Here is a 13,375-nt window from a genome sequence, read left to right as displayed (position 1 = left end):
AATACTCCCAGTACAAATCATCATATAAGTCTCCCAATGAAAATGGAATCCCTACAATAACCAAAGCATACAGCATGTATTTCCAGCAACTTGGCTCAAGAACTTGACACCCTCAGTCTATAAAACTGTGTTATTTATACGTGTATAGCAGCTCCACAGACCCCCCCCCAAACTCACCCCTGCCCGCTCTTAAGTAATCATATCACTGCCTCGACTACATGTCTCTGCTTCGCCCGTGTTTCTCTGCTGTATTCTTTTCTCTTGTTATTCCAATTCCAATTGATGGAAGTATCACAGATATTAAACGAACCAAAAGTCTTGACTAAGATGTTTTTTGACTCTAGTATTTATCCTTGTCATGATGTGCATTTACCGAGATTGAACATGCATATTATGCTCGTGGCCTGTCGTTTATTTGTGAAAAACCAATTTACACTCAGATTTAAAATAAGAAACACAAATCCACATATTACACACGATTAGTCATTTGCTATGAATTGGCACAACCGTCTATCTGATATTGTCAACGTGGGCGTAAATGTAAACGGAAATATTTGAAGCAGTTGACTGTTTGTCAATATCGAACACATTGTCTTATGACACATGTTATCATTTGCGAAATCAAAGGCAGGTTAATGGTAATTTTGCTGTCCTCTAAGATTGAAAAATATCTGCAGGGTAAAAGATAAAAAATATATGCAGGGTCACGGGCGGATTTGGAATACTAAAAAGTAACTCATTTAAAAAACGAAAGAAAATAACTAAAATCCGATCTAAATTGTTTCGATGTTAACCCATAAATCAAATGAACGTACATGCCAAATGGCAAAAAAAAAAAAAAAAAAAAAAAACGATCAACGAATTTCATGAAGAATTGATGTTCATCATAAAATGCAAAATTAATGTGCTATACAATAACAAATTGGTGTAATCATTGCAATTTCATGAATAACAAAAAACTGATTACTTTTTGACAAATAATGATGCAAGAGAGATATTAGTCAAGGGAGTGAATGAGTGAAGAGTGTAATGTCATCTTTTAAATTTGTATTTCTAACTTTCAAATAAAATACTATTTTAATTACAAATAACATTTAAGATGCAAAAGTTATACTCAATTGTCCATGTTATCTGTAATTCAAATAGTTAAGTTTTCTCAGTTGTAAATGTTCTGCTCAAACAAACGCCATTAAGACAAATTATGAGATAATTGTTACCTTTATTTTTGGTCATTACAATTTATTTTCAACAGTCAAATATCCTGTAAAACTTAATATATCCTTTTAAATTTAATGTCTAAGCATATTTTTTATCCTCGTGCTCTACGGCTCAAAATAAAATATAATCCACTTACTACTCAAGGACAAGAAGGAAACTCTTGGTTCTGCAGAAATTAAAATCGCCATTAAAATGATCCATTAACTCATAGAGCATTTCATCACTTATACTGGGCGCAGTTTTACTCGTCTATAATGGGGGACCTCCGGATTCCTCGACAAGACCCAATTGCAACTCAAGTTCCTCCGCTCTGGCGTACACCTCTCGCGTACCGAAAACCTCGTTATTGGGGCACAAGAAACGCGTCTCAAAGTCCACGCATGTGCCGTTGTTAGTGGCAGCGTTCACACACATGATGCCGGGGATCGGCGTGAGCCCGCAGCGGGTTATGAACACGCCAGGCTCGTCTAGGTAGGTTTCATTGGACGGAATATGACCCTCTACCGTTCGGCATTCTATATCCACAATTGGATTGCCAACTCCGCAGACCTAAGATGAAGAAAATGCTATTTATTGTTTAACATTAGAACTGAGTACATTGAATTGTTCTCTGACAGACATGTCTGTTAAAATGTATATGACCACTGTTATAATGCAGGCCAAACTAAAGTGCATGGCGACTTTCCTTCGGACATGTATTAAAAATACAGAGAATTGGCTTTATAAAAGATATTGGTCATGGATCATACAAATATTGTTTCATATTTCGGTCTGACAAAGTTTTGCCAGTGTAGTCATACAGTACTGTAATAAACCACTGGCAGAGTTTGACTTATACTACCCTGCACTATCGATCACAATTATCTCTCTGAGTAAGGTTCGACCGATGGATGTCATCCTAATATTCAACAAATATAAATATGGGTAGTAAAAATATAAAATATAAAAATGGGTAGTATATAAATCAATTTTCTTGACAACAGCGTAGGAGCACTACTACACTACGTATTATGATGCGACAAATTACAAAATGAAAAATTGCCTATTTCACTTTGACACCATACAGGAGTATCCTTAGAACATAAAAGATTCCGGTCGTTGACCACCCTGATTCTCAACATGTTTTTGGAGGGTCAGGTAAAATTGGATTATGTTTCGATGCAAAGGGGAACGTAAGTATGCAATTAATTTTTTGTGAAAATGAACCTGACAGGTTCATGGCACTGAAACTACCTGCTTCCAATAAAAAAGGTTTTAGTAAAATTGAGAGAAAATTATTTTTGCGATGGAAAGGAACATATAGGCCTATCGAGGTCGAAAATATGCTTACCCAAAGAAAACAGCTGCGTTGTTCATACTGCAATTTACAAAATGAAAGCTAAATACATTCACCATGCGAATAAAAACGTTGATTAAATCCCTACTATATAGGGAACCCTTCGTATCGTTGTGTATCTTGCTGGGCCCTATACTTACCGCACCAAAGTCTGTCTCGAAGTCTCCGTCTCCTCCCTAAGCGCCACCGTCTATAGTGAGAGGGGTGTCTTTGTTGGTCCAGTTCGTGAAGACGAAACCTGGGAGTGTTTAGAAAAAATTAGTGTAGAAAGAATGTAGTTGTGGAACCAGGGTGTAGAATGTGTGCTTTGTTGTCGTGCAATTTTCAAATATGTAGGCCTACTTCTTTGTTATTAGGCCTTCATACACCATAATACGCCATCATACACTATCATTTTAGTTGTTTTGTCTTAGTGCATTAGGTATTTGAATATTCATGGGATGTTTATCTACAGTTTTGTGGAACAACAAACTACTATGGGGAATGGATTAAAACCTTTAGGCCTACATGTCCGTCACTGCATGCGTGTGTGTTCGTACAGCCCCGTTTATACCTTGTGTTTGTGTTATTGCCATATTGCCATATACTTACAGGCTTGAGTATTGCAGACTCGACTCTCCTCACTGGGTCCCTCACAGGTGCCGGGTATAGAGCACGTTCGGCTTCTTACGCTGACGCCACCACCGCACGTGACGCTGCACTCTCCCCACTCTCCCCAGGGGGACCACTCGCCGGTTTCGTCAATACACGGCTGCCACAAAGAATCGGATTTGGGTAATAAATGTAACATTTAATCGAGAGATTAAAAACGCTTATTGACATTAATTAGGATTTAGCGTGTAGATTTGCAGTCAGTCATGTTGATCACATACTAGGGGTATAAAATTCAAAGCGAAGAGAAAGTCTCAGGAGTGTCAAGGTACAATTTGTGGAATTTGTTAAAAGAACAAATGGGATTTTCTTCATCATAACCAGACAATCTTTGAGATGGATTGATCTTGCGTGACTGTCTTATGTATCGTTGCAAACAATCATGCTAAGTTTAGTTGAAAAAATATCGAGACTCGAGATCAGGAAAAGAGGCATACGATGGCGGGTGATTGTAATGAATATCGTTTGTATCGAACAAAATCCCAATTATGTATAAAGTTCTTAAGACACCGTGTCACACCGGGCTAACGAACGCTTGGAAAACTAATTTTGGCCCAATCTTATGAAAAAGCAACAATAGAAAAGGCTGCAATATTAAAAATTCTTTAAAACTGATGTATGACTTCGATGGTGCCCCAAATGAAAAAGCAAAAATCCGTACCGCAAACGGTTTCAAGCACGGTGTAACAAAGTCTGAAGAAATGCCGTATTACTTACTGTTTTGAACATTAGAAATATTAAGGAAATCGAAACTGGCCATCAAAACAAAAATATCAGAAACGCAATCAAAATCCGTTGTAACGGAGCATTTCGCGAAAAAAGTCCACACAGCGCCCCTAGAGGCAAAGTGTAATCACTTCTTTGTTTAATCTATTAACGAAAATTTTAACGAACAAATACAATAACAACCGAGTGTTACAAATATGTTGCGATACTTACCAAATTAATGCCGTGACAAGGGTTTGCGTCACCGGGTTGCATGACGTAATCATGACGCACTGTGGTGCCCGGAGCACATCTGAGACGCGTGGGCTCCAAGTCTAATGCCGCGTTGGCGTAGGTGCACTGGTAAAAATAACACCGGTTGCTAATGTCTCGCATGTACTCGCCAATACTCTCACATTCCTTTTCTAGAATACGATAAAAATTGTCAGTTCTGTATTCCAACAGAATTTTTGAAATATGAATAACAATGAATATTTGTTATCAAATGTTATTCCAACAGAATTTTTGAAATATGAATAACAATGAATATTTGTTATCAAATGTAAGTTTTAAAAATCTTCTGGGTTTTCTGAAATTATAAAAAGCGGTATATATATATATATATATATATATATATATATATATATATATATATATATATATATATATATATATATATATATATAAGCTCATTACGTACATAGTTGTAACTTTACTTAACGCGCCTTTACGCAAATAGTTCTGAAAGCTTAAAAAGGTGAGAAAATGAAATTGATTACCAGGAGTGGCTGTCGCCGTGGCTAGAACCACCAGGAATAGGTAAGCTGAGAACGTCATGGCACACCTCCGTCTTCTTGCTGAGTTATCAAGTAGTTTTGACCAGTACGCTCAAGATATTATATAGGGGAGACGTTATGTAAATTTACATTTTAAATAAGAACTTAATTGTTGTTCTATGTTTTAAAAAGCAATAAATTATCCAACTAGGGGGCGTCAGCAGAGTGGTTTGTCCTTAGTTTGAGTTTTGGCCAGAAGGTGCGCATTTAAAATTAACAATTCGTTGAATTATTCTACCTAATTATGAAGATATGTTAGGGCGCAAAAGGCTGTGAGTAATGGAGAATAGATATATGCACCCCTTGAGGTAGAGTCACCTTTCCAGGTCTAAAAACGCAAAAAAAGGATAAAAGGAAATAATTTTTACGAACACTCATTTCGGATATATCTACACGCAGGTGACTCGTGGAGCTGGTTTTATACAATTAAGAGCCCATTTTATATTTTAGGAATGTGATTTATTGTCTAATATTTTCCCTTTTCACATCTCCAGCGAGTCCGTAATAATGTTTTCTTGTTTCAGCAAGCGAAATTTTCCTTCAGTTAATATTTCTCTTTCACGTTTGGTGTCATGTTTTGCCTTTCTCAAGTCGCTGTTAGACGGCACTGATACATCAAGGTAAAATTGGATGTACATCAAGGTAAAATTACCATGAAAAAAATTAAACAATAAAATAAAATACCTCGCCATCTTAATGATCTGGAACCTTTAAAAATATTTACACGTTGATTAGCAATGAATTATCAAGGAATTCGGCAAACGCACTTTATAGGGTGGCTGTCCTAAGGTCACTGACCTCTCATCAGATTTCAGACGGGCGCACAGGCCCGTTCAAGTCAGAAATCAAATCTGCATAATTATTAGGCGTCCCCTATCCTTTCATATGCGTCACTGGTCTTAGACAACGGTTTAGCTGGGCGGAATATTAAATCTCTTTTTAAAATGTTATTTAGCATATAGCAATAGCTATTCACAGTTCATCTTAGAAAAAAAAGCTTATTATCATTTTATTATCATTTTACTTCACTTATAATTTACTCGATTGACAACTGTAATTTAACTTTTCAAAAGAAAACAGCATTAATCCAATATTGTCCTCAAATGTTTGTGGTTATGGCACTCTGAAGCTGAGAGCTTTTAGCGAAGAATAAACTCGCTTTTGATGACTGCCCTCGTTTGATCTCCCTGTCATCGTATTTCAAACAACCGTCCCTATCCACTCCCCAGCAATTAAAACTGCATATTCAGGTGCAGCTTTCATCTCCTCCTTTCATTTGTATGTAAAGTAGAAGTCCTCGGGTACGTCATCTCACGTCATTTATAATTATAATTTATCTAAAATTACCACCAGAAGATTTACAGTTTTACATTCATAATGGAAATGAAGAAGAATAATGAAAGATATGAGGAGCAATTAAATGACGCACACACTAGTTTATATGAAGTGACATTACTTCAACTTAAAGCAAAATCAATTCCACGAATGTTTATAAGGCAAAATCAGCTGCCCCTCTCCAATGTTACCATAGCAGATACAGAAAAAATCTTTGTATCCATAAAAAGTGAGCTGACAATCCTGTGGTCAAAAATAAGTCCACTTCACGCTGATTTACACTGACTCTAAGACAAAGGTTTTATTTTTATTATGATTAATCCACTCCCAAAATTCCGTAATTATTCCATTTTGAAGTGCTTGGATAAAATACTTCGTTCTTAAAAAGGACTACACTTTACGCCCCTCCACTTTAGACGTAACCAGACGAGAAAATATCTTGAGACATAACCACTCTTCGCATTGCAGTAACTGGAGAAAAGAACCCCATCCTCAACCCGTGCATCTTCCAGTTTTCTTAATTAAAAATACATTTCCATATGGCATCGAATAACACGTGGTAGTTTTTATAAACATATTTATCAATGACGAGTAAAGAAACACCAAATATATAAATATTACTAAGCTGTTTTATTTACAAAATATCTTTACAATTTTCTAAAATATTATACTGATAAAATCAGAAATTGTGAGAATATTGGAATCCTGATTATTTTGCACGCTTCTCATGATTCAGAAGTGAAAAAAAAACGCCCCCTTTTAAAGACCTTCCTCTTCTTAGGCGAGTTTTTTTTAGTAAAAATCTAAAATAAATGTACACCCACAAGGTGAACTCAGAGAATGCACCATTTAGTAATTTTCTCCGTGAGATTTGTAACTTTTTTAAGTTGTCCATTTGTATTTCTGTCACAAATATCCAAGGACGCTCATTTTTGTATAAAGCATTAAAATATCATGAAGTGACACGATCTGTGTCAGAAATTAAAATGGGGATTGACCTTACATTACTGTACAATACCACTGTTAGTTTCAGTGTCTACTGGTAATAAACCTGTACAATAGCCTTCTTTTGCTCACAATGAAACTGCAACAGAGGGAATAATGTGGACTCCAGGGAGCAGGTAGAAAGAGAATGGCGTCAAAATCATTTGCACCAATGAACTTTACACGTATGGTCAGAAAGTAAGTTCACTGATAAGACTTTGTCGGCAACCACAGATGACCTCTTGCCAATTTTGATCTGTACCGTTAGGATCCAGGCTATGCCAGGAATCTTTACATTATTTCTTTTTGGAAACTTTTAAGCGGGACTGTTTTTTTTTTTTTTTTCATCTTTTCAAGACTTAAATGTTATAACTGCATTGTCCATAAATACATCATATATTGTACATAATACAGATGATATTAATCACAAGAAATACGGCGTAGTTGTGCGTGGAGGAATAACACGTTCACTGTCAGGCACTGCGTGAAATATTTTAGCTTCTTTTGTCTCTGCGTCTGAGAAGGAGAGAGTGGCAGCCACATTGCCACAGCGGTAGCAGTAGTTAGGGGCTGACCAAACTGTTACCAACTTCTCATCAAACATGAATTTGTACCCTGAAAAATAAATGAAGAACCCTGCATCACAAAAACAATAATTTAAAAGAAGAAAGAAAGAAAAGAAGAAAGAAAAAAGAAGGAAAGAAAGAAACCTTAGAAGTATGAAATATTAGAAAATACTTTCTGTCATTCAATTTTACATTTTAACATTACATTTTACCACATTTTTAACAAAAGGCTATGATATAGCCAAATTTCAGAAATAAATGAATTGTTATCCCCCCCCCCCCCCCCAACTCACACCAAAGCCTTACCATCATGGACCAACTGGTGAGCCCTACAGATAAGTCTCAGGCCGTTGATGTGGACAAACTGAAATGAACGATATTAAAGGTACTTAGTATACTGTCCATGCTTGAAAAACTTTCCCAAAATCATATTTTCTTTGTCTAAATATACTGCAAAGTCACTTTTCTTTCCCCATTCTGACCTTCAAAACAATAAAAAATCCTAAAATAAAAGAACTAGATATTGCTATTTTTTCTAACACTTCTAAGAGACTGCCCATTCATTCAAAACCAATTTTAAAAAAATGAAACATTGATTACTGTGAAGTAAAGGATGGACAGACCCACACCTTGTGAGTAAGAAAAAATTGTTTTTTCAAAGGAAACTGAATTTGGTAAGAAAATTTCAGATATGATGGCTTTAATAAAATGAAAAGGGTTCAAAAACAAAGTCCTCTGGAAAATTCTCTCACAGACAACGGACATCTAGGACCTTGTTACTGCCCAACCTGATAATCTTTCAGCGTTTAATAGTGCACTAAGGCTCTTTTATATTAATAAGTGACATGACATTCTTCTACAAAGAGCACTCTGCTGCCCTAGAGACAACTGGCTGGGTACTAATAATAATTACTGACTTACAAATATGCATCCAAGAGTACATGTACCATATCACTTAGGTGAATTTTTTATTGATATGTGCATTTGCACTCATATATATTTGGCTAAGTCAATGTTATAAGATAAGCAGATTGGCAGACAGAATTTAAATCCAGTTGTACAGAATGCCTAAGTTTAAGTTTAAAACAGCCTAAAACCGCAGTTTTATTTATTTATTTATTTTTTGGATATAAGACAATAGGACTGGAATATGAATAAATGGTTATATGATTTGTGATATAGCATTTCTATGTTCTTATATCTAAAACTTTCAGGCATTATATATATATATATATATATATATATATATATATATATATATATATATATATATATATATATATTTGATCTTCAATTGTAACACACATTAGGACAATATTTTGAAAAATCACAATCTTTAGTACAAGCACTGATAAGTTCATATTTTTGTACACAAACAAAAACACACACAAGAATAATGGCTTCCATTGTTGAAAAAAAATTATACAAGAGATATAGCCAGAGTGGATTAACAAGATTCAGAGGCCTCCTCAGTAGGTTATTCCTTTCACTCACCTCATATGTCACCTTAGCTCCAAACAACCATCCCGCACCCCGGGGGCTGATGGACCACGTCTCCACATCTTCAGGGTCAGACCAGACAAGATGTAGACAGCAGTTAAGAAAAGCAGTGTATACGTTTCTAGACCCACCACAAAAAAATTTTAATTATTGACCCTAGATGAGACAAGAAAAAAAAATCTGCCGTATACTTTTCTTGTCCCATGTCAGAATAATTTTAATTATTGATCCTAGCTTGGAGAAGAAAACAATCAGCTTTTTTCACCCCTGGAGAACACAAAGTCTCTCCCCCTTCCCCTAGCTACCCACAAAAGGGGTAAACCAACCAGTAAGTAAAGGATATCACAGAACGCCCCCTTGTGTGGGATCTCCTGGTTCCTTTCTATTGTTCTGATCTGATCCAATGTCTTCAGGTCTGGTGACAAACCTCCGTGAACACACAGGATGGTCTCATCAATTATCTGCAAATATATTCAATATAGCAATACATATAATGCAATACATGTATTAGTATGTGTGTGGATGATCCAGTTCCACACTTTACTAAACTTAAATGCTATTACATATCTAACTCTACATTTTGAGGACCTACAGCTTGCTGAAAACTGGCAGTTCAACAGCAGTCCTTCAAAGGTATTCTTTTCAGCGAAAAAGACTAACTTAACAATGATTATCACAAATATGTCTCAAATAAAGATTGATGCTTATAAACATGTAAGATGGCATCACCTCTGAACCATTCCTATCTTTTAACCTAACACTGTATCCCATTTATTGCTATCACTGACTGACCAGTGGTCATCTAATACTGCCCACTTCAGTAACTTACCGCAGCTATTGTTAACAGATCAAATACTCGGCAACAGTACCGCCATGCATTGGCATTTCCATACTTTGTCTGGCACTCATCTGAAACAATGATATAAAACAACCTCTTCTCAAATATTACCACAGCAACTGCAACTGTTACAATTAGTTAATAGATAATCAGTTTCATATATCTCTTACAACAAGTAAAATATAAGGGCTACTTTCTGTTGCATTACATACTAGCTAAATTGGGAATGCATCTCTTTGCAATTTTATTTGCTGAACTCACCATAAAAACCATACACCTGAGTAATCTGTCGACTTTCATGGTTCCCTCGTAGGAGTGTTATTTTATCTGGCCATCTAGCAAAAAAATTAAAGAAAGTATAGTTTAGTCAAATATTTTGCTCAAATTCATTGTTATATATAAGTGAGAAAGGGGAAGTGCCTTAAATGGAAACTTAAGTTCTTAACCTCGGTGGAAATTAAATGAAGCATTCATTTTCAAATCTAAGACAAGTAGGAACCTAAAGTTAAAGATAAAATTTGAAAACCAAAAAGTTTACTACCTTGCTTTTAGTGTAAGAAGTAGTGTGAAGGTCTCTAAACTGTAATATCCCCTGTCTACAAAATCACCCTGAAAGCAATATAATATAATAACAATATAATTCAATGAAAATGGTGGTAATTAAGGAAGAACTAATCTCATACACCCCATTTCCATAGATTTTTAGTTCGATCTATCCCTGTGGGGAGTCTCACTAGATTACTGTCAGCTTGGCTGGCTTAAGCGTCTGTCCCGCCTACTAAAAGCTGTAAGGGAGTAATTAACTATGGTGCCCGCTCGGCTGACTGCAATTTAGCGTGAACCCCCAGGGAGTTAGGTTGATCTAAAACTTAATCTTTAGATCTATCTAAATCTCTGGGAATGCACCCACAGATTATCATAAGGGTAAATCAGCAACTGGATTCTTGCAATACCTACAAGGTAAAGTATAGAAACCTTAATAAATCCTACTAAAATCTGAACTCCTGAACCTCAATTATTTTTATTTGTAAAGTCTACAAAAAATTTTTTATGGATTTTAATTTAAATTATCATTATTATTATCATTATTATGATCAATTAAAAAAATGGACATTAAAGTACATTAATTATTAGACCCAAAGAGACATGCTGTCAAGATTAAATACTCACCATAAATATATAGTTTGTGTCTGGGACCTCCCCACTGGTTCTGAACAGCTCTTTTAGGTCATAAAACTGAAAAAAGGTACTTTTTATCAAATACAGCTCTATTACATTATGCTTTAAAGCTGCAAAATAATTATTCAATATTGGCCACATAATGACATATGTTTGCAATAGCTACTGAGTCAATATGAGGAGAGTTGGAGATAAAACAGCTAAGTAAAACTGCAGTCCAAATACACACACACCTGTCACCCACCTGTCCACGGATGTCTTCACAGACAGTGACAGGGTTGGACACAAGGGTAAGATGACATGTCAGATCATACTGTCACCTACCTGTCCACGGATGTCACCGCAGACAGTGACGCATTGGTAACATGAATTGTCACGTTACATACACGCTCGGCTGTCACCTTGATTGGATAGTAAACGATTGTCGTAAAATCGCTAAATGATATTAAAACCGGGTGCATAAACTTGAAAACCACCTACAACAACCTTGGACTGCCACATTAATCCAATACAATGCAAACATAAACTATAACAAGTGGTTAAAGCCTTTAAACCGAATGTCGTAAAGTCCCCATATACCTCCATAGAGACAATAAAATAGAATGAGCTTCTGAAACAAGATAAATCCAGTTCCAACATAATAATCGAAATAAAATACTGCCGGGCATCGGAGCCCCCTAAAACTTGGCACGCTTACCGCTAATACTGCAGGCTACATCATCCCGTCGCTCGTTTGTAAATTCCGTGCATGGCATACGCACAATCAAACCGTAAAAAACAAGTTCTCGGGGTGTCGTTGGCCAGGTCCACTCTAACCTACCATTACGAAAAAGAAGCCATGCCATTGGACAATGCGACCTCTGCGGTTACGTCATTTCCTGAATTGGATTGTTGCGTGGACCTGGCCAACGACACCCCGAGAACTTGTTTTTTACGGTTTGATTGTGCGTATGCCATGCACGGAATTTACAAACGAGCGACGGGATGATGTAGCCTGCAGTATTAGCGGTAAGCGTGCCAAGTTTTAGGGGGCTCCGATGCCCGGCAGTATTTTATTTCGATTATTATGTTGGAACTGGATTTATCTTGTTTCAGAAGCTCATTCTATTTTATTGTCTCTATGGAGGTATATGGGGACTTTACGACATTCGGTTTAAAGGCTTTAACCACTTGTTATAGTTTATGTTTGCATTGTATTGGATTAATGTGGCAGTCCAAGGTTGTTGTAGGTGGTTTTCAAGTTTATGCACCCGGTTTTAATATCATTTAGCGATTTTACGACAATCGTTTACTATCCAATCAAGGTGACAGCCGAGCGTGGTTACATACTGTCACCTACCTGTCCATGAATGTCACCACACACCGTGACAGGGGTGGACACTGGCTGTACATTGGATTCCTCCAGTAACAATTCAGAGCAGTAGTCACAAAGTTTCTGAAAAAAAAAAAAAAAAAAGAAAACAAACTCATCCTGCTGGTCTGACTTCTGTTGCTTTTCCATTAAATGAACCACGTTTATGGAATTTTTAATGTATTTACTTATGTTTTGAACATCTAAAACAGTATACATTTTGTCATTTCATGGCACCTCAGGCTCGGGTTTAGACCTGATGATGAAACAGTCTTTTGCACCAACGGCTTGAGTCAGTGACCATGGCCTGTGCCGTGGTTGTAAATACTTATGATTGTTATTGATCTTGTTTTCTAGATGACACAGCAACCTGAAACAACTTTCAAATACCAAACGCAAAGCACTCGATAATATAGTGAATCTGATTACAAACCTTCAAGTCATTTTCTGGTAAATATTTGCACTGTCTTGCGATTTCGACCCACTTGTCCGCCATTTTCTAACAGGAAGCAGTTATATCTGTGAACTCGCGAGAATATACGAGATTTGTAAACTGGTGCATGGGATACCGTGTTCGATTGGCAAGGATTTGTACACTGTTTGTAGGCAAACCGGGGAAGTTAAATAGAAATAAAATTGTTTAATTTAATCCCTTCATATTTTTGATTTTGCAGAAATAAGATAATTTATAAGCTGAATGAATTACGAAAGTAACAATTTTGATTGTAATTTAAATTAAAAAAAGATAAACAAAAAATCAAACGAAAAAGAATTCGACATGCCAGTACAACACCCAACTGATATCGGTGAAAACGGTGTGATCCACACTGTTTAAAGCTTGAGGACTAGAGGTAGAATAAGGGTCCCATTGGATAT

The 13,375-nt window shown here is 36.3% G+C and overlaps 2 protein-coding genes across 2 annotated transcripts; both read right to left on the bottom strand.

The window, feature by feature from the left end:
• Positions 1-1,199: 1,199 nt before the first annotated feature.
• LOC106161522 (properdin) lies at positions 1,200-4,822 on the bottom strand. Its single transcript, XM_087010045.1, has 5 exons — positions 4,690-4,822; positions 4,145-4,335; positions 3,146-3,305; positions 2,695-2,792; positions 1,200-1,767 (listed from the first exon to the last, which is right to left on the bottom strand). The coding sequence occupies exons 1-4, from the start codon at positions 4,745-4,747 to the stop codon at positions 2,731-2,733; spliced, it is 471 nt and encodes a 156-aa protein (XP_086866171.1). The 5' UTR covers positions 4,748-4,822; the 3' UTR covers positions 1,200-1,767; positions 2,695-2,730.
• Positions 4,823-6,692: 1,870 nt separating this feature from the next.
• On the bottom strand, positions 6,693-13,088 carry LOC106178543 (serine/threonine-protein phosphatase 6 catalytic subunit). The gene is made up of 10 exons (XM_087009529.1): positions 12,933-13,088; positions 12,488-12,583; positions 11,140-11,205; positions 10,511-10,578; positions 10,231-10,304; positions 9,961-10,040; positions 9,475-9,592; positions 9,126-9,217; positions 7,938-7,995; positions 6,693-7,680 (listed from the first exon to the last, which is right to left on the bottom strand). The coding sequence occupies exons 1-10, from the start codon at positions 12,993-12,995 to the stop codon at positions 7,490-7,492; spliced, it is 906 nt and encodes a 301-aa protein (XP_086865655.1). The 5' UTR covers positions 12,996-13,088; the 3' UTR covers positions 6,693-7,489.
• Positions 13,089-13,375: the final 287 nt, after the last annotated feature.

The sequence above is a fragment of the Lingula anatina genome, chromosome 3 (genome assembly GCF_051362555.1).
Source record: "Lingula anatina isolate TDL-2025a chromosome 3, LinAna3.0, whole genome shotgun sequence".
NCBI classification, from domain to species: domain Eukaryota; kingdom Metazoa; phylum Brachiopoda; class Lingulata; order Lingulida; family Lingulidae; genus Lingula; species Lingula anatina.
The sequence above is the reverse complement of the archived record's forward strand: the minus strand, read 5'-3'. Positions and strand labels throughout refer to the sequence as shown.